The 27484-nt window shown below is 41.1% G+C and overlaps 1 protein-coding gene across 2 annotated transcripts in view; it reads right to left on the bottom strand.

The window, feature by feature from the left end:
- Window positions 1-27484, bottom strand: part of itga3b (integrin, alpha 3b) — a 171520-nt gene that overhangs the window by 15740 nt on the left and 128296 nt on the right. For both annotated transcript variants that reach the window (XM_068013302.1, XM_068013304.1), the window contains exons 9-22: window positions 27279-27418; window positions 26537-26620; window positions 24116-24183; window positions 23198-23337; window positions 21200-21343; window positions 19877-19986; window positions 17644-17821; window positions 17105-17182; window positions 12682-12761; window positions 10144-10221; window positions 7581-7683; window positions 6831-7007; window positions 4915-5028; window positions 980-1096 (exon numbers count right to left, since the gene is read on the bottom strand). In XM_068013302.1, coding sequence (XP_067869403.1) covers window positions 980-1096; window positions 4915-5028; window positions 6831-7007; window positions 7581-7683; window positions 10144-10221; window positions 12682-12761; window positions 17105-17182; window positions 17644-17821; window positions 19877-19986; window positions 21200-21343; window positions 23198-23337; window positions 24116-24183; window positions 26537-26620; window positions 27279-27418 — 1611 coding nt within the window. The remainder of the gene's footprint in view (window positions 1-979; window positions 1097-4914; window positions 5029-6830; window positions 7008-7580; window positions 7684-10143; window positions 10222-12681; window positions 12762-17104; window positions 17183-17643; window positions 17822-19876; window positions 19987-21199; window positions 21344-23197; window positions 23338-24115; window positions 24184-26536; window positions 26621-27278; window positions 27419-27484) is intronic.

The raw sequence follows: 27484 nt of genomic DNA, 5'->3' as shown, positions 1-27484 counted from the left end.
TACCCAACATATTGGAGCCTTAGTACTCAGTGCAACATCCAATGGAAGAAAGCTGCATGGACCAATTTCTAGACCATGGTGTTACAGTGAGAAGTGAAGCAATTTGTGAATCATCTGGTCTTTACTGACTGCTCAGGAATGATGTCTACAAGAGTTAGATAAAGTACATTCTCAACCTATTACAGTTATTTCAAACTTACATTCATGGGTGAAAACTGTCTTTATTAGCCAAGCAAGACCCATTCTTACTACATAATCTTTACTATCCAGTTGTCTGTACGTCAGTTTTAATTTTTAAAAATATTTCCAATATCTGTCATTCATAGATTAAATAATGAAACTGGCAAACTGCTCCATGGACTCAGAAATAAAGATAAGTGCTCAATAGAAATTTGTGTAATCTGGTACCAAGACACCCGCATCTGCTTGGTCACTGGGTGTAACTGGAGGAAAAACAAATAGAGGAAAGGAGAAAGGTGGAAATGGTTGAAGTGTTCTGTCTGAGATTGTACTTAAACAGTCCCTGTGTTTGACCATAGAGGCGCAGTGGTTAGCACCGCAGCCTCACAGCTCCAGTGACCCGGGTTCGATTCTGGGTACTGCCTGTGCGGAGTTTGCAAGCTCTCCCTGTGACCATGTGGGTTTTCGCCGGGGTGCTCCGGTTTCCTCCCACAGCCAAAGACTTGCAGGTTGATAGGTAAATTGGCCAGTATAGGTATAGGTAGGTGGTATGGGAATTGAGGGAAGGTGGGGATGTGGTAGGAATATGGGATTAATGTAGGATTAGTATAAATGGGTGGTTGATGGTCGGCACAGACTCGGTGGGCCGAAGGGCCTGTTTCAGTGCTGTATCTCTAAATAAATAAAAATAAATAAACGTTAGAAGATGCTGTAAAGAGGCCCACTGTCAACCTGGGAGGTAAGTATGAAAAGAAAAATCAAAATAATCCCCATCAGATCAACAGGACTCTGTCCATACCTCCAGGAAGGTGCTGTTCCACACCCGTGCTCGAAGCGTTACTGTAGCCTTGTGAGTCATATTGTGCAGCAGACAATTGAATCGCTTGCACCGAGCTGTGTGTTTTCTTTTACACTCCTGTTAAAAAAGGAATAGTCAGCTTTACTAATTGAATGTTTCTGACAGATAAATGTACTGTTGAAAGATTAAGCCATACAATGCTAAAAGATGCCGTCACAAACATCATGAAACCAATTAAAAAAACAATGGTTCATGTTCACAATATTTTGCTTTTTGATGAAGGGAATGATGATGTAGATTATACTAATGGGTAGTATAAACCACCCATTTATACTAATCCTACATTAATCCCATATTCCTACCACATTTGGAAGATACTTAAAGGTGTAACTTAAAAAAACATGGCCATCATAGTTTGAAGCTTTCAGGTGGCTACAAATCAAATGGCACCACAAAATAAATTTTATGGTACAGAATATTGTCAGGCTAACCCCCCATCTGCCAAGACTGAGGCACACATTATTTTGCCACATGAACAAAAACTTAAAAATGCAAGCGCTGACTGGAAAGATATTTGCTTAATACCAGACAATGTTGAAACAATGGGGACCCAGCAGTTACTTTCCCATGACACAGAAGTGGTCAGACCAGTTTTAGTCACATGACTAACTGGCTGTTGCAGAGAATTTGAACTTCCAACAAAGGATTTTGAAGAGACTGTTCCATATAAGGAGCTAGTCACATGACTAACCTGCTGGGCAACCTGGGAGTTTTTTTGAATTTGAACTCCCAACAAAGGGATTGAAACACAGAACGCCGTGTGCTCATGGACTGAGATCTTCTCTCCTGTCTGCCTGCTTTTATCTCTTCCTACGGAAGTGAATCTTGTGAAAACATGTGAAACTCAAAGAGAGAAAGGTTTCCTACATGAACAACATTTTAAGAAGACTACTGGGCCCCACGAAATGCAAGACCATATCTTCAATCAAGCACTACAGTGAGCTCGAGGAACAGTAACAAGATATTGCCTCAAACTGTTCTACTTATCTTTTCTTCTGCTCTTTTCTGTCTCTATCTGCATGTTTATATCGCGTGTGCATGCTAGCACGAGCACGTCATATATCTGTAGGCATGAACCGTATTAGAGTTGAAGTTTAAGATTTAATAAATTTCATCTTTCATCTTTAAACCAAAGAAAGCCTGTTTGTGCTCATTTCTTTGCCTTATAATTGGAAAGTTGTGAACAAGGATTCACAAAGGGGGAGCTCAAAACACATTGTGTTTAAAATTAAACCCTGTTACAATAAGACCAGGTAAAGACAGCAAAAGACCCCTGGACACATTTCTCACCTGGTCGTAACAATATGCACATCAAAATCTGCAATGCATTTTTGTTTACTTTTTTTATATATAAAAAACTATAATAAAACATCCCATCAGCATAGTCACTGATGGTGATTCAAAATACTAATTTATTGGTTCAAGATGATGCACTTTAGTTAAAAAAATTGATAATTGGATTTTATATCTACCAAAGCACAGATTCTTTCATCACATTCATTCACAAGATAAAATGTTTTGCATGTATTTTTGTCACATTCTTACATAGCTAGCAACACAATTAACAGTAGTATTCTAAAGTTTGTGAAGCATTACAGATTAAATGTAATTAGGATGAGAGATATGGTCCAGGTTTCAGTGAATCTTCTACATGTTTTCTAATGGACAGAAGGATGTAGGTTGTATTGTTCTGTGAACTTCTACCAGTTATAATTGTCTAGTTGTTAAACTTGGGAAAATATCAGGATATCCTGGAGGAAAATCCAATCAAAACAGGAGTCTGCTGGGTCATCTACCACAATCAAAACCTTCGACAATGTGTGAATCTGGCCTACTCAGCATAGACTTAAAATGCACAAAATCTAAAACCACAGGACAGAAAACTCTACAACATAATGATTTGGGCAGTGCTTCTTCCATTACAGGTACATACATCAGTAAACTAATAACTCTTTCATAAGAACTTAAGAAATAGGAGGAGTAGGCCATATGACTCCTTGAGCCTGCTGCAGCAACCAATAGGATCATGGCTGATCTTTTACCTCAACTCCACTTTCTGACCTTATCCCCATATCCCTTGATTCCGAGTGCCCAAAAATCCATCATCTCAGTCCTACATATACTTAGTGACAGAGCAACCCCCACTGCCCTCTGGAGTAGAGAATTCCAAAGATTCACAACTCTCTGTGAAGAAATATCTCCTCCTCTCAGTCCTTATCCTGCGACAATGACCCATAGTTCTAGACACTGCAGCCAGGGGAAACAGCCTCTCAGCATCTACCCTGTCAAGTCTGTTAAGAATTTTCTACATTTTAATGAGATCACCTCTCATTCTTCTAAACTCCAGAGAATGTAGGCCCTGACAGACCTGAAATGTTAGCTGTTTCTCTCTATCCACAGACGCTGCCTGACCTGCTGAGTATTTCCAGCACTTTCTGTTTCTATTTTAGATTTCCAGCATCTGCAGTATTTTGCTTTTCTTCTGGTGGTTTTGCTTTTGTATCAATCTTTTGAAGTTTTGTTGCACATCCTCTAAGGCAAGTATATCCATCCTAAGGTAAGGAGACCAAAACTGTCCACAGTACTCCAGATGTGATCTCACCAAAGCACTACATAATTGCAGCAAGCTTTCCTTACTCTTCTCTTGTATTCCAAATCCCTTGCAATAAATACTAACATACAATTTGTTTTCCTAATTGCTTTGAAGCACTAAAATGCCAACATTTTAGAATTGATCGGAAATGGAAAAATCTTTTTTGTTTTGGATGTACTGATGACATGTATAGAAAGTCTTATTTTGTTGAAGCTATTTTTGTTACACCATCCATCACAAGCTATTTGTAGAGGTTACTCCTTTTCCTTAATCATCAAGCAACCTTTCAGCCAAAGCCACTTGCCTGCCAACTTTATGACTACTTGGGCGGCGCAGTGGTTAGCACCACAGTCTCACAGCTCCAGGGACCGGGGTTCAATTCTGGGTACTGCCTGTGTGGAGTTTGCAAGTTCTCCCTGTGACCACATGGGTTTTCGCTGGGTGCTCCCGTTTCCTCCCACCGCCAAAGACTTGCAGGTGATAGGTAAATTGGCCATTGTAAATTGTCCCTAGTGTCGGTAGGTGGTAGGGAATATGGGATTACTGTAGGGTTAGTATAAATGGGTGGTTCTTGGTCGGCACAGACTCGATGGGCCGAAGGGCCTGTTTCAGTGCTGTATCTAAAAATAAAAATACAGTGCGCCAATTGAATCAATAACAGTCATTTACAGAAATGTTACTTTATGAGCCGAAAGTAAGGCTGACTGTGTAAGGAGTACTTTCAGTGGTGCTGTTTGTCTGCACTTGCTACAGTTTTTCACTATCAGCAAGGAATGCAAAAGCAGTTTTTTTTTGTATTGTCGAAGTGGCTCACTTCCACCAGTTACAATGGTTGGGATGGAGCTCACCTCTTATAAAAGGCAGGTACTGCAAGGAATTCAGGACCAGAGTGATCGCTTGGACTGGTTTCGGTCACCTGGGGTGTGGGAGGAATTTCGTTGATTTTTACAACTTATCCTGGGGTTATTATCTGGGTTTTTGCCTCTCCCAGGAGTTTTTGGTTGAGGTGGAAACTGTACTTATTATGATTCACCAGCTGGATGAACCAGAAAGTCTTTTCCATCTGCCTTTGCTTGGATGTTAGTATGTTCATTTGAGGCGAGCTCTGAGTGCATGTCTCGGTTTTAGCCACTGAAAACTGTGTAACAATCTAACAGTGGACGATACAGAAGAGTTTGGGAGTGGCCACTTTTTTTCTGAAAATCAGAAGAAAATTCACCCTCACTGCTTTAGTATCCATAACCTGATGATGCCTTCAAAGTTTCCAGGTTAATACACTTACTAACTGCAAGTCGCCTTTTCCTTTTTTCAATGTCGCGGGTATTTTTATGTTCTTGGCAGTTGGTGATATCAGTTCACGTTTCTTTCTTTCTGGATGTCTTGTTTGGTTATTCATCTGAAGAAGAAATTTCAAGGTTCATATCAATCTAACAACATAAAGACTGCTTTCCAGAAACATATCCTGGCCTTCCAATGTCTGACCATCAAGCAAATCATGTGTATAAATTGATTATAGGCCAATCCCAGTCACCAAGCTGTATTCCTTCAGTGTTGGCTCACCAATCAGTGGACACCTCTGACACTGGCCCATGCAGCTTCCTATCCTCCCTATGTAAAGCTTGTTGCCATTTTTGAGTGCAATACATCACCGAGTTGCGAACAAACTTATTTACTCCCTTTGTTGCACTGCACATATCGGGTAATTAAATGATACAAGACTTCAAGTTTCTCAGTGGAAACCACAACTTGTTTGGAAAATTGGCTGATTTTAAGTTACAAACATATCCACAAATGTCATACCATCTTACTAGTATTTTTTTCCATTTCTGTCCAAAGAGGACAAGTCAAAGGCCTGTTGACAGTGTCTTGTAAGAATATCCAGATGATTTGTATGTCAACGTTGCTTCCCTCCCATTGGGGAACATCTTGCCTCTCATGATGCTATTGGTTCTTAGCCCAGCTAAAATCAGGATCTTAATCATTTGTGAAAACTGGAATTTTAAACTAATACCCTGCAACAGTGGGACAATACATAATTATTGCACTTCTTTCAGTTTTGAGGTCATATCAGTTTTTTACTAATGCTGCACTCTGTATGTGATATTATTTGGCTATCTAACATTCGATTGCTCGTGCTGTGTGTGTAAGGCAGCTGCTTCACGTGGACAGATTGAGCAGGATAGAGTGGCATTAGCACAAGATGTATTGGTCTTAAGTGGGATTGGACAATTCTCTCCTTCCTTATAGTCTGGTAGATTTGTGGAGCCAATTTCCAGTGGGTATAGTTAGTGTGGCATCAGTTATCTTCTCCGAGAAAAGCTAGAGGGTGTTGCCTGAATGTGGGATTGAAGTTCACAATGGTGGGTTGTGACTATGAATCACAACTGGCACCTGTGGTCTCAGTAAGAGAAGCTGTCTTTGGCGGAGGATAGCTGGTCAAGTTTCAAATTCTGGAGTAGTGGGATGGAGAAATATTCTAGAATTGTTCTTGATTACCTTTGGGGGTGGGGTCAGGAAGAAAACTATACAGAGCTTTCCACATGAAATGAAATAAGTGGGGGAAGGGTTTACAATAGGGGATAGATACAGCTCAGCCTGTGGAACAAACAGGCTTGAATGGCTGAATGGCCAATTTTCAATCCCTATGTTTTTCCTCTCTGACCATTTCTGCACTGTCACAAGTGGGGACCTGCTTCCAGTTTTTCATATTCTTGCTGTGCATCCTACTTTCCAGCAACATTTTGAACTAAACCAGATTGACAGTATGTATTGATGTTCTGATGAAAGGTCACAGACCTGAAATGTAAACTCTGCTTCTCTCTGCCTGACCTGCTGAGTATTTCCAGCACTTGCTGTTTCTATTTATGACAGTATGTATTATATACATATCATGTGCTTGCAGTTAGATACTTTCATTAAGAGGCTGTAGGCTTGCTGTAAATACAAAAAGGTGTTAACTGAGGTTGAAGGAGGAACAACCCTATTTTGCAAGAGATATTAACTTTGGAGTCACTGAAAATTATTACATACTGTACTTAAATTTTCTGTAGGTGATTTGCCAGCTTATAAGATTTAGATCAAATTCTAAGGATTTACAGATTCCTACACATTCCAAATAGCCTGACTGATGCAGAAATATGAATATGCTCATTGAGATTTTTAATTACAATGAAGAATACGGAGAAAATATCCAATTACCTCTAAATCCAGTTCATTCACAATGTTTCCTGCTGGTATGCAGTACTGGTTTTCTGTCCCATTCATTTCAATTTCAGTGAGATACAGCAACCACTTCCCATTACTGATTTCGTATGGCCACAGAAAACTGAGGTAAAGTGTTCCTAAATCACCCAAAGGTTCTCTAGGATTTGTCACCTGTAAAAGGAGTTTAATACAGAAAAATATTAGCATGCTTGAGTGCGCATTTAATGCCTATATCTAACTTGTGAGTTATCAGGTACAAACAAACAGGCACTCTATTAAATCCATTAAAAAGGATTAATTATTTTATTTGCTAATTCTTAAACACTGCTTCTCTAGTTATTCTATCTTCTCTTTGATTCTGCACACCCACAGACAGTTTTTCAAGAAAAAGAGTTGTTTTCAGTGTGATTTAGTTTATAATGTTGTGCATTTGTGAACAGATGAGAAAAGGTTTGGAAAACACTTTCCAAACAAAAATAGTGCTCCATTAAACCTTAAAAGGTAGGAACACGCACCCTCTGCATTTTAAGCCTGTCCTAGCATGATGGGGAAATATTTATGTTGTTTATTACTTGTAGCAACATTCTTAACCCATGGTTTAACTCTGCTTTAATCATTTTATGACAAACAGCAACCAGTGGAAATCTTCCCCACAAGTGACTTGCAGTGTCATGTAGTGAATTGTTCTGTGTTTTAGTTTCATACATCTTGGAGCAATTTCTATGATATCCTTTCTGTTCTCACCTCGAAGGTGAAGTCCACAGGGCTTCCTACATCTTCAAACGTCTTCATTCCACTTTCACCCATGACAGTACCACTGAAGTACGTTTGCTGTGTTTTCTTTTCCCTGATGAGAATGAAGAAAAAAATAGGAGTTTTATTGGGTTATCATAATGTCAAATTGGTGCACGAAAGTCACACTGGCCACAACCAATAGCAGTGGTTTGTGAATCAAAGCACAAGTGACTAAACTGTGAACAACCGCCGATAAACTGCCTTGGTAAATGGAGGAGCAAAGGATAAACAGCCATTAAAGGTTTGTTGTAGTAGTTAATAACGGCAATCAGTCCTCTATAAATCTGAAATCTGAGCCCCAGCCACAATTTACAAACTGAGATCTTACATGCAATACATTTTGCCTCCACTAGAGGGGATTACACTGTTGAACGACAGAAAATATGTATCTTTTGTAAACAGGTACGAGAAGGAGATCAATCGTATGAATAAGCCTAGGACACACCTTCATAATTACCAACTGCCTTGTACATCTCTAAATTTCTGTAGTGTAAAACGAAAAGTAGAATATTGACCCTAAACAGCAGCGTGTTAGTGAAAAGTGTGGCTTTATGCATCATCCATTTCTTATTTGACGGAATAACTGGATGATTGAAGCCTACACATATATACACATACAATTTAAATTAACAAAATATGCTATCTCTAGGCTGTAAAAGAAAGTTTGGAGGAATGCTTTTGGCAGGTTTCATTATTAGTGACCGAGTTGGAAACAATTCATTAGCCCAGATTTTAACTCCCAGAAGAAGTTGTGCTAATTGACCCCAATTTTTATATATTTATGAAGCCCCCACCTGCCTGTAGAGTGTATCTTGGTTGCCTTCAGAAAGTGCATGGTTAAATGACAGAGGGTGAAGTGCATCAGGAAAAGAGCACTAAGTACTTGAACCAACCTCCCACCCCACTCTCATTGTGCAAGGTTAAAATTAGGACTATAATATAAGAATGGGTAATAATGTATGTGTAAGCACAGCTGAAGGCTTGTTCTGGATCATGATCACTGTTTTACAATGAGCTAGGCAGTAAAATGTTCATAAATATGAATTGTGGCCATAAGGGGAGGGCTGTGATAGAAATACAAAATAAGGAATGAAAATATTTCTCAATAAAAAGGTGTTCTGTTACGTAATAATTAATAAATATCATTACAACTTTAGCTAGTGGATGCACAGAGTTCTAGCACAATGTTACAAGAATCCGCTTTTATGGAACTGAAGTGCCCGCAGTCTTGTATAACCAAAATTTTGGAAACAGAATTCTCAACAGCTAGGCTATCTCATCCACATATAGGGCTGGATTTTATTCGTGCTCCGCAGTGGCGCGCCTTGAACCCGGCAGCCTTCCAACATGAAGTGCCACCAGACAGCCCCCACGATAATACACGCAGAAGCTGATTTAAATAGAGGGGAAGCGGCCGCCCCGATGACATAGAGCGGGCGGCTGCCTCTTCCGCGGCAACGGCGACCGGCACCACCACGCAGGCGCCGGCACCATTTTTAAAGGGCTTCAAGTCCTTCAGTTGCATTTTAAAAATTAAAGGTCCTGATCTCCAAGAAATAAAAAGTTACTTCAAATATAAATCACATCTCTCACCCCCCGATGGGTAATTTATACATTATTTGTCCTCTTCCCCCATAATAAATCTTTAATAGAATCCCAAACTTTCCCCCCTGAAATTTGTTCCTTTGACCTTCCCACCATCCCTACAGCTAATACAAATTGTTTTCCCCACTCCCCAACCCCTCCCATCCTGAAAATTTTATTCCTCCCCACCAGGTTCTCGTCTCAGAACTCCATACAGAGTTCCGAAGGCGGCCCTAAAATCAGTGTGGGATGGCCACCGCCAGCAGGTAAGTGTATTTGCATATAATTTAGGTTTATTTGAATATTAAGATGAAGGGCCCGCCACCAGGCAGCGGGGGCCCTCACTGAGGGCTCCAGCCGCCGGTGACATGTGGCGGGCCCTTCTCGACATCGTGGGTTGAGGCGGGCATCTCCCTGCAGCATTTTACCGGCCCCCCCCTGCCGTTGACTATATTCAAAATGTTGGTTCCTTTAATTAACCAGGACTTAATTTAGTGTTAATAGAGAGCAGGTGATGCTCATTGCAGTTTGCATTTAAGGGCTGGATTTTTCCCCAGTCAGGGGATTACCTCTGGACAGAGAGTTAGTCTCGATGGGAAGATGGAAACTAATATTTGGACTGAACTGCGAATTGAGAATAAAACAGTTGTGGATCAGAGACTGTCACCAGCTTCCTGATTTTGGTGAATGGATTTATTATCAGCTATGACCCACGTTATCGAGTGGCTGGTAAAGTTCAGCCCATAGTATAGCACAACAGTAACCTCTAATTAAATTATTTACAAAATCCCAGTACTGAAAATGGATGATTTTGCTGAAAATTTTAAGTGAAAGCAGCATCTTGTTAAAAGGTATTACTTAAGTCACATCTACAACATGCAAGTAACCTTAGACTTTTATATATTCAATATACCAATTATATACTTACCCAATAAGGTTAACTTGTAGTTGAATTTCCACGGATACTGATGCCATAGCTAAGTTCAAGTCACTTTGTACACTTTCCCTGTTCGTAAAGTAATAAATGTTTGAATAACATTTTACAAAAGTGCCATTCTTAATTTGATGGCCACATCAGGTAGCATTGATGTAATAACCATCTCTTGCCCCCAAACCAGTGAGACATGAATTTCTGCTAGTGATTATCCATATGGTGACTAATAGCTTCTCTTATAATTTAACCATAGGGGAAATCAGCTGAATCATTCTCTTGCAGTATCAGAGTAGTCAGGAAACTTCAGTGCTACAGACACCAATCTACCCACTAGGGGCTGGATTTTATTTTCCCGCCGCTGGGAGCGGTGGTGGGCGATAAAATGGCAGCCTGCATGTGCGGGCTGCATGCCGCCATGATCTAGCGCACAGCGGCTCATTTCCATACGCAGGGCGGTTCACGCATTCCCCCTCCCCCCAATCACGTGGCAGGGGCGGACTCGGCGATGCTGGCAACGGCGTCAGCTGACTCTGGGCAGGTGGTGGTGCCATTTTTAAAGGGCTACCAGACCGACAAAGAGAGAAAAATGTTCAACCCCGGAACCACCCACACCGCCACTACACTGTACATAAATGTGTGACCCATTCCCCCCCCACCGCCCCCAAAACACTTAAATTGAAAGTTTGACCTCTCCCACCACCATGTGCACAGAGTGCAGAGGTCACCCCTTCCCCCCACCCCACCATCACACACACTAGAAATGCAGAGTTGACCCCTTCCCACCGCACCCCCATAACTACACTAAAAATCTTAAGTTACCCCCTTCCCCACCTCGGTAGCTCCAGCTTTCCCTGGACGGAAAGTGAAGGTGCGTGAATTCCATCCGTCGATCACGGACAGCTGTTAAGATCGCAGCGAATGGTATGTTAATTTATTCATGTCCTTTATTTAAATATTTAAAGTTGGGTCCCGTCGCCGAGCGGCGGGGGCGGGGGTGGGGGCCACCACGAAGACTCGCTGCCACCGGGATGATCAGGCCCAGCAATCCTGCCGTTACTCTCTGTGGCAGCCACTGCCACTGCCGCTGTGATCTTCCACCACCCACACTCCCACCCTTGCCATGCAGCCCGTGTTGGAACTCAACAAAATTCAGCCCTAGATGTATGGCAAAATGAACCATAAAGGGAGAAGACAGGTTTAGGATTTTATTTTTTGCCTTTTTAATAGATGCGTCCCCTACCCATATGTTCCACAATCATGGATTATTTTTCCACCACCATAACTCTGGTTCCATATCCCAACAACCTCCTGCATAAGAAGATTCTCCTAATTTCTCTCTTCTTTTAGTGATCATGTTAAATGTTCACTCCAATAATTATCGGCTAACCAACCAATGTAAATAATCTAATACCCCGCCCCCCATAATTTTTAGAAATTTCATCAGGTCTCCTTTTAACCTTCTTTGATCCAGTTAAAAAAGTGACCCATATCTTTTCATCTCTTCATAACTAAAGTTTTTCATCTCTCATACCATTTTAGTAAATCTTATACCCTCTCCATGGACTAGGTTTGGAAGTTCTATGTATTTGTACCTTCTAATCACATATTATATATTATCTATGTAACATATATATCATATTATAGTTCAAATGAATAGATCACAATGACTGCATCTTCAATTCAAAATGTCAGCAATTTTTCCAGACTCCTGGGCTGGGATTTTCAATTGCCCATGGGGGTGAGATAGGCGTGGACATGCTTTGAACATCATTCTCCAGATGGAGTGTCAGTGTCCAACGCCTCTGGGACGCACTGCTGTTTTCAAAGTGAGGGTGGGGGGTGGGGTGGGAGAGCTGGGAACCTGCTCATCTCCCAATTAACTGCTTGTTAAGCTCTTTAACAAATTTGTTAACGGCCTGTGAAGGGCCAGAAGGCGATTTTGAAATCGCAGATTGGCGAACCTGAACAGTCTGGTACGCGGTGGTAGACATCTGTCGGGTGCAAGGCAGGGAGTCATCAACTCACTTTAAAGTTGAATAAAATATTTTGGCAAATGGGCTATTGTCTCAGAGCGGGTGTAGTACCTTTTCATTGACTGTTTAGCCACTTCTCTGCGCCGTGAGGCTGCTGGCCCTCTGATCTCCAGCCTTCTCTATTTTGCAAGGCAGCGGCAGGCCCAGTCATGGCTGCCATCTGCCTTTGACGATTGAACTCAGTAGTCAGTTCTGCCTCCTGGCAGCGTGCCTCCAGCCCAGTTAGGTGACCTGCATTTGAAGATAGCGTCGAGTCAGCCCCGCACATGCAGCAGCAGGTTGGGACCTGGAAATGATCTGGGCGCTGGGTTTCCGACCCCGGATTGAAAATCAAGCCCCTGGTATCTGTATGGTGGTTTGGATCCCCAATTCTAACTTTACCCAAAAAAAGGTTATGAAGCAGAAAAGAACAAATTCTGAAGAAATTTATGTTTCGCTTTTCAGAATCAAATTTGGAATGGACAGTTTTACAAAAGGGAGGAAAAGATTTTGTGCTTACGTTCCAAGTTGGAGTGCCACATCAATCTCTCTCATGTTAAGAGTTATTCCAGTTACTTCAAGGATTATATTGACTAAAGCCTACAAAAGAAAAATGTGCTATCTGTTAGCTTTTTCTGATATTTCTCTTTGTTACCTAGTCCTTTGCTCCGTTTGACCTTTCTGCTCCAAACACAATTTTGAGATCACATTAAAACTGGAGGCTTGTGAACTTATTGAATCAACCTCTGTTTTTCACCCTCCAACTTTGATTCACCAATAAACAGCAGGCATTAGCATTCTAACTACACCATACAGTGTATGGCTTTCAGTTTTCAATCCATGAAAGAATTTTAAAATACAAACAAATGAATAGAGTTGAAATGCAATTTAGTTAGTAATTGTTTTGGTGAAAACTTCATTAACGAAGACTTTTCCTAACTTGGAAAAAGCAATTCAGTAAAAGCAATCCAGTGGGTAGATGGTTTTGACCATTGGCTGGGTGAGTGGGGTGGTGGGTTTTGGATGGGGCAAGGGAGAATAAAATGGTGTTCTGTTGTTTTATCACAGGCAAGGGGGAAATATCCTTGAGCACCTGTCCGGTTGGTTCTTCCAAATGGTTTAATTTCCTTTATATTTAGACCAGCTTTTAACACATTGGCATAAATACATTTCTGCGTTACTTTAGCGCAGATGTTAACCAATTTGACTGTGGGCACAGCAGGCTAAAATACCAGATTCACTTTTGCAATTTTAATAGTAATTTAGGGAAAACTATTTTGGTACCATGAAAGTTTTAATATCACGATCTGCTTAATATTGTAAGTCATGCTGCCACATAGAGATTAAAGGGACTGTACTTACAAAGTAAACTTTTACCATCTAGTGGTAAGGAGTGATCACTGCATGTATATATTAAACAAGTCAGTCCAGAAAGCACTGGGGTGCCCTCCAATGTTCCTCATCATTCTTTACCAAGTGCACAAAGGCCAGAAAGGTCAGGTCAAGCAGAATGGAGCGCACTCAGACAGCTTCCTATCGCCAATGGTGTTAAGCGAGGGTATGTTCTGGTACTGACTCTTTTCTCTATTTTCTTCAATATGACTCCGAACAGATGGCAGTATCTTCAACCTGTGATGACTACTGGCACATTCCAAAACCACAGAAGAGTTCATTGTGTAGCTTCTCTTTGCTGATGACTGTGCTCTTCTGGCACACATGGAGGCAATGCAGCTCATTGTAAACTGTTTCTCTGAGGCAACAAATGCCTTACAATTAACCTAAAGAAAACAGAAGTGTTGTACCAACCATGGCCCCAAGAAAATTACAATCCACCACAGATCAGCATTGATAGCAGCACCCTCAATGCAGTAGAACAGTTTACCTATCTAGGTGGCATTATCTCAAATAATGCCACTGTCAAGAAGGACATAGAAAATTGACTGTCCAAGGCCACCAGCTCTTTTGGCCGCCTCTCGAAGCATGTCTGGCAAAACCATTCACAACGCATCTCTCCCAAAATTCAAGTATACAGAGCGGTTGTCATCACCACCTTCTTGTATGGGTCAGAATCATGGGTTCTGTACAGAAAACAAACGTAACTGCTGGAGCGCTTCCATCAACACTGTCTTTGATCCATCATGAATATCAAATGGTAGGACTACATCACAAGCAATGAAGGCCTCAACAGAGCCAATTTTCCCAGCAGCGAATACATTCTCTTACAAAGCCAATTGCACTGGGCATGTGTCACGTATAGAGGATTCCAGAATGCCAAAAGTAGTGCGTTAAAGTGAACTATGCTCCAGTAAGCAAGATTGAGGTGCACCTCGCAGCTGGTTTATAGACCAGTTGAAAAGACAGCTCTCTCTGGCTGACATTAACTAATGGGTGTGGGAGCAGGAGGCTGCCAACATATAAAGCTGGCACATAATAACCAGGAAGGCACAGGCCACGGAAGGAGTCTGCTTATACCACAGCCCCTCCAAACCAGGAGCTCCTGTGGCCCAACTGCTCTAGAGTCTGCAGATCAAGAATTGGCCTCTTCCGTTACCAACGATCATGCCAGCTATCAGAGACAAACCCTTCGCCTGTAAAGAATCTGTTATCATCACCAACATCATATTACACAACCCAGCCCAGACTGCACTGTGTGGTTGGAGTGGGAACCCTCTGTTGGAAGAGTAGACTGGAGGGATGGTCTGCACCTTTGGTGTCGACCTGACCTTTTCCCAGGCTCCTGGGTCTTGTAGTGTGTTTGCTTAATTAGTTATTTCTGTTTCCATTTCTACCTGCCTTACCCATCCACCGCCTCAGCTATTTGCACATTCTTGGTGTCTCATGTCTTCAATCTCTCTCATTAGACTCCTATTGTCTTGTGTTAATATCAGTGTAGCCACTTAACCATCTCCTGTCTTCTATTTGAGCACTTTATGGGTCATACTCGTGGGTGTGTCTGTGTGTTTCCATCAATTTAAGAGTTAAAAGCACTACAAGAGTAATTACTTTTGTCTGGACCATATTAAAGCCCCAGGCCTGTATAAGCAAATGGAAAAAGATGCAGAAAAGAAGGAATGAAAAGTGACAAGGATGAAAGAAATGAAAGTAAAATTAGAAAAAAAAAAGTACAGTAAAAGCTTTGTTATCTGGCACTTCAACAACTGAAAATCTCCATCATCTGGAATTTCCGAAATCTCACGAGGCTTATCTCCCAATGCCGAGTTTTCCTGAGCGCAGCTAATTGTTCTGGACATTACTGTAGTTAGCAATGCTGCTGATAGTCATCTTATTGGCGCTGCCGGCAGTCCATCTTGTGTTGCTGTGTTTCTGTCACCTTCTACATCTAGTGCTTTAGCATAATTTATACATTAAATTTACTGTTCAAGAATTCTATGCATCTTTACTGTCTCAAGATTTCTGTATTGCACATTTTCTTGTTCTTTGCATGTAATCATTTCTCTTAAAATTATAACTATTGCATTATATTGCCTTGGTAGTATGACTCTTGATTAACCAGAGCTTTTGATTGCCCAGCACATCTCAGGTCTGGCGCATGCTAGATAGCAAAGTTTTTACTCGATCATTTTGTTCAGCAAGTAGTTTCCTCTGAGGATGCAAGATGTCAGAGGGTGTTACGACCAGGTGAGAAAGAGGACTATGGTTCTATTTCCGCCTTCACCTGGTCTTACTGTAATAGGGTTTAATTTTAAAGACACTGTGTTTTTCGCTCCCCCTGGGTGAATCCTTGTTCACTGCTTTCCAATTTATAAGGCAAAGAAACCAGTACCATCAGGCGTTCTTAGGTTTAAAGAAGAAAAGTTGAAATTTATTAAACTTAAACTCTAATTCGGTTGACTCCTATGGATACACACCGTGCCCCATGCTAGCATGCATACGTGATATACACATACAAACAGAGACAGAAAAGAGCAGAAGAAAAATAAAGTGGAAATGTTTGAGGCACTAGCTGGAGAGTTGTTGTTATGGTTCATCGGGCTCACTGTAGAGTCCTTGATTGTAGGTAGATCTTGCTTTTCGTTGGGGCCCGGTATTCTTCTTAAACCTTGTTCGCTGGAGGAGACTTTTCTCTCTTGGGGTTCATGAGCCTTCAGTGGATTCAGAGGCTTGTGAGAAAGAGATGGGAGCAGACTGTAGAGAGATCTTCAGTCCAGGAGCAAACTGCTTTCTGCCCAAACTGTTTGTACAAATTCAAAAAACTCAGGTTGCCCAGCAGGTTAGTCATGTAACTAGCTGGTTTGACAATGTCTGTTTGTGTATTCGGCCATCTTCGCAGTCAACCTGGAATACGAGCTCCCCCACCTTCAACGTCTGGTGATCATAAGTCCATTGTGGGTTGAATGTCAGGGAATAGCTGCTTTGTCCTTCCAAACACCGTCTATTAATATGCAAATATCTTTTCCAGCCATGGCTGATCTGTTCAACAAGTCCTCCCCTCACTCCACTAACAGTTTAAAATCAATGTTCATGACAAAATTAATGTGCTTTGTTCTTGGCAGGTGGGGGCCTAGCATGACAGAGGGTCAAAATTGGACTCATTACCAGATCCACCTTTCAAACAGATTCAAATTAATTACTGGAGATAGAAAGCATACAACAGTGTACTATTTCAGTTCCGAAGAAGGGTCACTGACCCGAAACGTTAACTCTGCTTCTCTTTCCACAGATGCTGCCAGACCTGCTGAGTGATTCCAGCATTTCTTGTTTTTGTTACTATTTCTTTACCTTTGTAACTCATTCTATGGGACTCATTTAATGGGAGTGATTGTTAATAGGCTCAGATATAGAGGAGTACAGCGGATATAATACATTCAATATAGGGGAGTAAAATAGAGTTAATACACTTGATAATGGTGTCTAATCACTGGGTTCAACTACTCTTTTAGAGTTGCTGGACCATGATTAAAGGGAGATGATGACTCACGTACCTTCTGATTCTTTTTGAAAGGGTTTCCCAATTCACAGATCACGGTGTAACGGTCCATAGTATTGCACCTTACCAATTCCTAAAAGACAGACACAATAGTAAGCTTTCTTCCCCCCACTCCCAGAATGAAGGCATCATATGCAGGAATATTCTTCCATATAAATTGGCAGCTCTCCAGCAATCTGTCCATATGGTCTTTCTTTATGAACCTTGCCAGTGTGTATTCAACAGTGGAGAGCATCAGTGCCAGGGTTGAGCCCAATCCTATTGTTGCACATTGTCTACAATATGCACACTTTTCAGTTGTAGTCACTGGATAGTGATCAGAAGTGAGGACCCTGCTGATTTTTTCTTTGCTCTAATCTATGTCACACTGAAGTTATTTACAGAGCCCCAGTGTAGCATGGCTGAGATCAACTAACTCAGTGTAGATCAGAGAATCAAACGTGGAACATCTCTAGTCTGTACTGGTCGGAAGCATATTAGCAATGCATTTATCAACCTCCAATAATCATAAACATCAAGTGCATGTCTACTTACTGCACGAATACCAACGTAGGTCATCGTATCTGGTAGGGTGATGTTCAGCCTGGCCTGGTGTGCATCCTCGCCATTACTGGCAGTTGTTGGGTAATTTGTAACGATCACTTGCAATACAAGCTTATTGGCGTGTGGGTTGAATTGCGGATTGTACTCCAAGGTTTGCTTGCCATTTATTCTGGTATTGAAGCAACAAGAGAAAGAATTGGTTCCAACTCAGACATTGGTAGAGCTTAAAGTAACAACAACATGGAAAGAATTGCATCCTTCTCAAGTTCTCCCAATAACATTAACATTTTGTTCAGTATTGCAATTTCTATTTTTGCTCATTTTACTGTTTCAGATTTTCATAACTGCTATTTCATATTACGCATACCTCATGTGAGATGGTAAAGCAGTTTGAGCTGAAGACAGTACCATGCTATAATTTACTGCCAAGATGTGCTGGGTAGGACTGGTCCTTCTGGCATCCCCACTCCCTGTCCTGAAAGGAAAGAACTCCACTGCCACAGAGGTGGGGGAAAACAATTCATTGACAGGAAACTAAAGTTTCAACACAAGAAAAACAGAAAAAAGACTGTGGAAGGGTCTTGAACTTAAAACAATGACTTTTGTTTTCCCACAGATGCTGCCTGGCCTGCTCAGTTTTTGCAGCTTTTTCTGCATTTGAAATTTGTTGTGGAGGCTGGGATTTCTGACTTTGCCTTTCCCAGATCTGGGGAGGGGTTGTACTTGTATCTGGGTAGATTTTCTGCTGCCTCACTTGTATTAAAGATTGTTCTCGAGACAATCCCTCTCTGATTCCAATGTTCCAACTCCACTGTCTTTCCGTTGGGGACCCCTTTTTATAAATCCCACTTTGCTGATACCTCACCAAAGACAGTGGCTCTTGGAACTTTGCTCTCTGTTCGCCCTAAGGTCCAAATACATCATTCTACATCATCGTCTTTCTCCTTCCTGCATCCTTGCAGTATTGAAAGCAAGGCTCAGTGACCAAAATCTTATTGTAACTCGTTCTTTTCCAGGATTTCAAAGCTACCAATTAATGCCGTATGTAAGCACTTGAGCCTATGCAGCAATCCTTTCTCCTATAATTTAACAATTATTTCTCCTTTCTACTCCTACCTATCCACTCAAGATCAACTGGCTGTCTGGACCATCACATAACCTGTAGTGGCAGTGGACAAGTGGGGTAAGGTGAAGGACGGGTGAATGTGGGTAGCAGGGGTATGAAGCAAAGCTGGGAAAATGGAGTTGAGGTGGAGATCAGCCATGATCCAATCGAATGGCAACGCAGACCTGAGGGACTGAATATTCTCAATGGTGTTGAGATGCACTGCATCACAGCAGAGCCCAGAAAACATGGCCAGCTGCTATATATCCATATAAGGTTTAGTTTTAGTTTAGTTTAGAGGTACAGCACTGAAACAGGCCCTTCGGCCCACCGAGTCTGTGCCAACCATCAACCACCCATTTTACACTAATCCCATATTCCTACCACATCCCCACCTGTCCCTATATTTCCCTACCACCTACCTATACTAGTGGCAATTTATAATGGCCAATTTACCTACCAACCTGCAAGTCTTTTGGCTTGTGGGAGAAAACCCACGCAGACACAGGGAGAACTTGCAAACTCCACACAGGCAGTACCCAGAATTGAACCCGGGTCACTGGAGCTGTGAGGCTGCGGTGCTAACCACTGCGCCACTGTGTTTTCTAACATTTTTCCATCGACTCTGTTAAAACAATAATTAGCATTTATTTAACTCCTTTAATGTGGAACGTGCTCAAACACATGTCACAGAAATGTTATCAAACAAAATTTGATACCAAGCCACTCAAGGAGATAATAGGACAGGTAACCAAAAGCTTAGTCAAAGAGGTAGGTTGAAGGGACCATCTTAAAATGGAGAGACAAATAGAGAGACAGAGGTCGTTTGAGAAGGAATTCCAAAGCTTGGAGCCTAGGTGGCTGAAGCCAGAGCTGCCAACGATGGGGCAATTAAATGTGGGGATGGACATGAGGCCAGAATTGTAGTAGCACAGAGATCTTGAAGGGTTGTAAAACTGGAGAAGGAGTGAGGTCAGGGAGGGATTTAAAGATAAGAATGAATATTTGAGATTAAGAAATGTACAAAACAAAGATTTGGCGGGGCCCTTTCATGCGTCAGTGAGGAAGCTTTTAAAAAGAAACTAAAACACAACACCAATTTCCTTCTTTTCCCCTTACCTTCTGATGGGATGAAATATGTCATTGTTCCCTAATCTGCCAAACTCGTATGCCATTTGGAGATTGCTCTTGCAGATCCGGTCACTGCCACATTCCTTCTGAATATGTATCTGCAAAAAGTTTTTTTGGTATATATTAAAACAGAAAATTAATCACAAAGTGCAAAACTGATTCTGTGGAAAACACGATTTAGGAATTCAAGCCAATATAGAGAATTATGGATATCTTTGGAAGAGGTTTTGGGCGGCACAGTGGTGCAGTGGTTAGCACCGCAGCCTCACAGCTCCAGCGACCCGGGTTCAATTCCGGTACTGCCTGTGCGGAGTTTGCAAGTTCTCCCTGTGACTGCGTGGGTTTCCGCCGGGTGCTCCGGTTTCCTCCGACAGCCAAAGACTTGCAGGTTGATAGGTAAATTGGCCATTGTAAATTGCCCTTCGTGTAGGTAGGTGGTAGGAGAATTGTGGGGATGTGGTAGGGAATATGGGATTAATGTAGGATTAGTATAAATGGGTGGTTGATGATCGGCACAGACTCGGTAGGCTGAAGGGCCTGTTTCAGTGCTGTTTTTCTCTCTATGACTCTAAGTTCTTTGATGACTTAGGACTACCCAAGATCAGTACATCATTTAAATTGCCAATACTTCACCAGCGTGCCCCCTTACCCCTCCCCTTTCATACCCTGGAGCAGAGGCATCTCCCTGGGTATATTTCTCTTCACTTACCAGCAGCTCACTGAAGTGTCATGAATCACATCCGAGTCTAGATAGGATCTGTAAGCTATTCAACCATATGGGCCATTGTAGCTAAACCTAATCCTGTCCTAAACCAAAATCCACGCATGTGCACTTTTAGCGCAGATTGCTTGATAGAAGAAAGAATGCTGAAAAATGTTGCCCTTTATAACTCAGGAGTACAAAGGCCATCTCCATTGCAGTAAGGTTACATAATCTAGGACAGAGCTGTGGTCAAACGGGAGACTTCTGATCTGTATGGATTAGCTAGTTTCTGGATAAATTTGGAGACTATTTTACAATATCCTCTTAATCAATGTGGTACTATTAACATTGGCTACATAATATAAATTCAAGCGATCACAACCTTCATCAGATTCTCTCTTATATTTGAAGAATATCTTTTCACACCTCCCTTGCATTCCCAATCAAGATGCATGTCATTTGATAAGTGATTCTTGACTCCGTTCCAGACACCGACTTCCTCTTTTGTTCTCTCTCGCTTCCAATGCATCATCCTGCAAATTCCTTCCCCTTTCTGCTTATTGTTTTACAGAAATCACTGAATCGGTGACCATATGTCCCTGTCTTACCTCTTTTGTGCTAGTGTGTGAATCCACTACATTCAAAATGGGATAATCATTCATATCGACCATTCTTTGACCTGGTTCACTTTTCTTGGGAATTATGTAACTCAGAGTGATAGAAATGGGTTGAAGCTTATCCTCCACATTGTCCTGGCAAACACACAATAGATCATTTCAGTGCGGATTAATATCAGGAACTCATCATTGCTTAGAGGCTAATACTACATTAAACTCCTGATGCTCAGTTAAGGACTACAACTTGTAGGTCTGTACTGAGTTGTCCAACCTTAGATGAGCTGAAGCTAAAGGCATTGGAGTTGGCCTCAGCAAAGGGAGGAGAAAAATTAGCCAGAATTTTGTTGACAGGAAGTGCTTGCAGATGTTAAGATTTTTAAGTAATAATGAGAAAATATGCTAATTGCTAGAAGATAAAAGCATATACCATCAAAAATTCTAGATGATTAACAGTAGAATACAATATGATCAAATGGGATGAGGATGTGGTAACAAAGAGGACAAGAAAGTTGAATAAAGGGAAGAATAAAAAGGGCAAATAATTAGACTATGATGGATAGACACAGGAAAAGTTAAAGATGAAGTATGGTAAATGTAGATGAACTGAACAAGAAAATACAGACCAGCACAGAAGACAAGGGACTCGAATGATTGTTGAGATACACCATGTCAATGCCATTTCTTTGTTATCTAGTCTTGTAAATATTGCTTACTAACTCACCAAGGATCTGGCACAGGGAGGATCCAGAGTCTGGCTGGGGGAACTGTAATGGTCCTAGGAGAATTGGGAAAGGGATCCCAGTGTGGAAACAAAGGGAAGGGGGTCATGAATCTGAGTTGCTGGAAGGGAGATCCCAAGGTCAGGGAATAATAAGAGGTGAATGGCAGGATATGGAAAGAGCAGACAGGTCTGGAAGAAAGGGAAAGAGTAAGTGAAGGAGGTACCAGAAATTGGGAGCAGAAGGGGTAGTCACAGGGTATTGGATTACCGAGGAAAGAGATTTTGATATCTGGGGTGGGGGGAATCTGGGCTATTGGGAGTTAGAATTTGGTTGGGTTAGGAAGGGATCTCTTGTACATCCTGCACTTCTTCCACCCCATGACTGGCCTAGGTCCTAAGCTCTGGATTTTCCTCCTCAAAACCTCTTCATATCTCCACCTTTCTCTTCATTAAAGGCACTGCTAAAAACCTACCTCTTTGACCATTTGGTCACCTGTCCAAATGTTCCTTCTTTGGCTTGGTGTCAGTTTTTGTCTGATTACGCTCCAGTGAAGTGCCTTGAAACAATTCACTACATTAAATTTCCTACATTACCATAGGAACTACACTTTAAAAGTACTTAATTGGCTGTAAATGCTTTGGGACATCCTGAGGTCATGAAGGATGCTACATAAATGCAAATTCTTACTGTCCTTTTTTTAAAGGCGCTATATAAATGCAAGCTGTTTTTGTCATCTGGGACTTGGCATTATTTTAGAGGAAAAAGTGCAGGAGAAGGAAGGCTGTGAACCTTCATCAATTACTCCAGATGTTTAGAAGTAGGCATTTCCATGCACAGAGCTGAGAGTTGTGTCTATGTAGTTTCTAGTAGTTTACAGCACTTTATGCAATTATATTCTATTTGATGGCTGCATATTTTAGTAAAGAGCATCAAGTGCAGTCCCAGGGAAAAGAGGGAACAGCATTTTCACGTGCAATATTTTTTGTTGAGAAGCACACTTAGGACAGTGATAACAGTGGAAATAGTTGTCTTATAAGAGAAATATAAATCAAAGCTACACACTATTTTTTGAATCAAAACCCCTCTCTGGCTTTCAGTTTGGATGAATTTCAGTTAGGAGTTGGTTTTCTTTGGAAAGGTTAACAAAGTCTGTACTATAACAAATGTCATTTCTGAAGATATCAGAGCAAGACACTAAATATTCAGTTAAAAGACTACACGGAGGAATTATTAAACAGAAAATGACTTCAAGGCAGGTTCACCTTACCATCAAACCCAGCTGGACATTCTGGCATTTTGTTCCCGGCATTGGGAAAATCCCATTATAAGTGACACTGTTTGTTTTAACAAATTTAACTCGTGGAGAAGAACGCCTCTCTTTTTCAACCTCCAATGTGTACTTAAGAGCTGTGTGAAGAAAAGCAGATCAATGTAATGGCTACAACAACAATTGACATCTCTGTAGAACTCCTCACGTGCAGGAGGTCGTTTCAAAGAACCTAAGGTTGAGTCAAAAAATAACAGCAGGTGACAATGAGGAAGAAAAAATGAAAGGGAGAAGGCTAAGGCAAGGCACGGTCACAGAGAAAGGCTAGGGACAAACACATCGCCAAAGCACTAAATTAGCAATCCGACAATACATTGTCAACAAACTGGAACCCGAGTAACAGATGGAGATGCTCACGATGATAGTAAATGACTGTTCCAATCACCACATGGTGAACATCTGCGAGAATAGGTCGCAGTGCACCTTATGGAAACAGTTACTCAAAGTACTGCTTGTTCCCCTCCAGACTATGTGACTTGGATTGCAAGCATTCTTTTTGGCAAATTACATTTGTATAAGGCCTAACTGGTAACTAGTCCTTTCTTGAAAGCATTTTCACCCCTGATCAAAGAAAACTGAAAATTAATTAAGGGAATTATCTTGAAATTTAGAAACAATCAGCAGAATACTTGGCTGGTTCTGATGAATGGTAGCGAGAAAGATTGGGTCAATATCTTGATTGTCAATGATTTTGAACAGTTCAAATATTTTGATTAGTTTCAACTTTCTGCTGCTCAAAACAATGAAAATGATATTGATCTAATGACCACACCTGATTCCCTCAATGATGCTGTTATTTTACAAGTTTAGATCTATATATTGTGGAAAGGCGGCAGCTCACATAGTGATGATACTTACTGATGTCGCGATTGTACTTTCTATTTCCAGTGCTCACAATGTATGAGAAGCAAACCTTCACTGTGATACTGAATGAAAAAGAATAGAGACAAGATTTTTACAAAAGCGGTTCACTCGTACTGTGAAATGGATCGACTTTCTGTAATTCATATCTTTATGTAATTGTAGCAATGTAACCTGCTTTTTGAAGGTATCTGGTCAACAGGAACAACTTTTGTCCAGAAGGCACTCAATCCATTCCTAATCTAACAGCTCAGATTGTTGCAAGAAGTTACAATAATTGCTGACTCCAAAACAGGTCAGTCTTTGGATTGCATGAATCTTAAACATTTGGCATTAAGAACATTGCCCAACTTCTCTCTTCCCAGAATATCATGTACTTTAGCTACATTTTTTGGCTTCCAACATCTTTCTTATCCCAAGACAGAGATACAGCACGGTGTTTTCCTTGGACTTCTGCATAAAAGAAAAAGAACTCCGGAAGGTGTCTATGGATGGTAAGTGCTAATGACTTCCCAATAGACTAGCTATGGAACATTGTTGGCTCTTTCGCAATGGTGTTGCATGTTCTTACATTTAAGTTATCATTAAACATTAGCATGCAAAATAAATTGTATCAGGAATATAATGGATTTTAGGATTTGAGTTATTGCAGTATAGTACTTAATTTTCTGAAAAATTACTCAGAGGACTACAGTCTCTTGGGCAACACATGGTCTGATCAGGGGTGGATACTCTTAAGCTGCAAAACAGGATTGTTCATTAATACCAGGATGAGGGAGAGATAGTGATCTTTCATCACTTCCCAAAATCATCATATTCACTTGGAGAGCACAATATTCCCATTGACCTTCCATGGATTGGTGAGCCACCAATGTTAGGACCTGAAATTCTTGCAACTACATTCCTTGGATAAAGAGTCTCCTTCTGTCTGTTGCACCCACCCCAGTAGATCTTCCTTCCCTCACTAGTCCTGTAACAGGATCGCTTTCTCTCTCACCACATCTTTATCAACAAGGTCTCCCTTCACATCTGACAGGGCTTAGGGCCAGGGAGGAAGAAAATAAAAATTGGAGAAGGGAGTGGGTCTTGCAGAGTGGTCAGCACAGTGAAGTTTGAAACAACAGTAGAGAGAGGTAAGTGGTGGAGCGGCTGCCTGGGCTGGGAGAGCTTTAAGAAGACCAAGGAGCCCGGTGCTGAAGAGTGGGAGCGTGGTAGAGTCTGGAGTCTTTGCAGAAAAAGAAGGATTGAGCAGGAGAACAAACCAGGAGGAATTTGAAGTCAGAATTGTGCACCAAGCCGAGGAACAAGATGACAGATAATACTTAGCAGGAAGAGTTGAGAAAAGCATATCAAAGAACAATGCAAAGTCATATTTAATGGTTCCGTGCCATTATAGACAAATTACTTCACTCAAGTGGACAGAAACTCATGTTTTGTACAACTAAAACATTAGACAGGAGAGTGGGGCTGTAGTGCAACCATGGCAGCGATGGAAATAGAGTTGTTTATATTTCAGTAATGCCATCTGCAGGTATTTAATTGTACTGCAGCTACACAATGGAATACTAAAGATTGGACTGACACTTCCATCCCAAACACACACCAAACAATAGTGTGATCAATTAAATACACTGCCTTCTTCTACTCCTTCTCTGGATCACATTGCTTGTTGTTCCCAAGTCTTCACAGATTCCCAACTCCATTCCCAGTTACATAATTTATATAATCCACAGATTAAGTTTGTTGCACTCTTAGTGGCAACAGAGAGACAAAAATCTGTGATAAAAGCCTTGTTGCTTCTCAATGGAGTGTAAAATTGGCCTGCTCCATGCAACTGTGAATGAACCTTCTTGTATTAAATCACCTGTCATTCAACTTATACTGTAGATTGGGAAATGGGCTGAGACTGGCCAAAATGCTCACCGTTTGTAGTCACAGGTGCTAACAAAGGGAGAGGAAGTTATCATCCCTTCTGTGCAGGTTATTCAGTTGCTGATTAGATTTTTTAGTGAGGTATTTTCTCTATCTTTCCAACAGTATTTCCTAGTGAGGCCTGTTCCCAGGCATTTGCCAAAGCAGAACTGTAATGAGTTGTTAAGATATACAGGATAATGGTACAGAATGACCCTCCCTGGCTTCTGTTCAGTATCTCCACACAACAGCATGGTTGAAATCTGAAACTCATGAGATTCTCCAATTGGTGTTACTTTAATGTCAGCAATAACCCATTTATAATACAGTAATGCTATTTGGAAAATCTAGGCTATTGTGTGGAGCTCAGCTATATTGTAGCTATAAAATGCTACAGCAATATGGCTCCTTCCTAAAATGTTATTGATGGTTATGAATGAACACATTATCAGTTAACAAGAATAACAAAAAATTTTGGAAAAAGTAACCAAGAATTCAAATACTGACCAGGACTTTATGCTGCAGCTGCTGGGATCGATGGTTTTTGGGCGCACGGTGAAATTTTTAATAATATTAATAACTGGCCGAGACCTGGAAATAGACACATGCCATCAGCTTCAGCAATTTCACCACATTTATTCAATGTGCCACTTGTTGGACTGATTGTCCTGAGCACTGATTTTTTTTGACTTTGGCACAGTTTCCAACATTTTGAGTCTACAATGAGCATAAGCATTGCACTTTTTAAAATCTAAAAAGGAACATGAGCTTGATTTTATTTTAAAAAGATTGTATCTGTGGGAACTTCCAGCAATACTTACTTCCTACTTTCACATTTTTGTCAAATTTTCCTGTCTTTTTTTCCTGTGATAAATTTTGTGTGGCCACATTTATAATGGAAACTGCCTATGTAAACTTGTCATGTTGTAATTACACCATTCTGCCACAGGTGGTGCTACAGTGCCTCAGTTTTGCACCTACCAGCTCCTCAGACAATACTGTAGAGAAACGGTTAGGCTCCAACCAACTCTACTTTTCTGCTTCTCATGCTGCTTCCCGTTTTGCTATTTAACTATAAATAATATAAAATCAACGTGTTGCAGAAAAGTAAAATTGGAATGTATGACTTTAAAATAAGGATTGAACCATGCCTGCATGCCTTGGTCCAATTACCCCTGCCCTCTAAACCCACTGAGTTTAATTCATACAACAATCCTGCTATCCCATCTTACTCTTGTGAAGGTCGTACCTCAGTAAAATGACTCTGTCGGATAATGTTCCGATTAGAATGTCAGGGTATTCATTTCTATCGACGTCAAGCCCTCCATTGATTGAGTAGCCAAACGTCTTGATAGGATTAGTTCTACCCAGGTTTGCTCCATCGATAATCTATAAAATGAAAGTGAACACAGAATTTATTGTTACAGTAAATCATAGTTAATTTTAAAGGATAAG

This window comes from Heterodontus francisci, chromosome 33 (genome assembly GCF_036365525.1).
Source record: "Heterodontus francisci isolate sHetFra1 chromosome 33, sHetFra1.hap1, whole genome shotgun sequence".
NCBI lineage: Eukaryota > Metazoa > Chordata > Chondrichthyes > Heterodontiformes > Heterodontidae > Heterodontus > Heterodontus francisci.
Note: the sequence above shows the minus strand (reverse complement) of the source record. Positions and strands in the feature narration are given on the sequence as shown.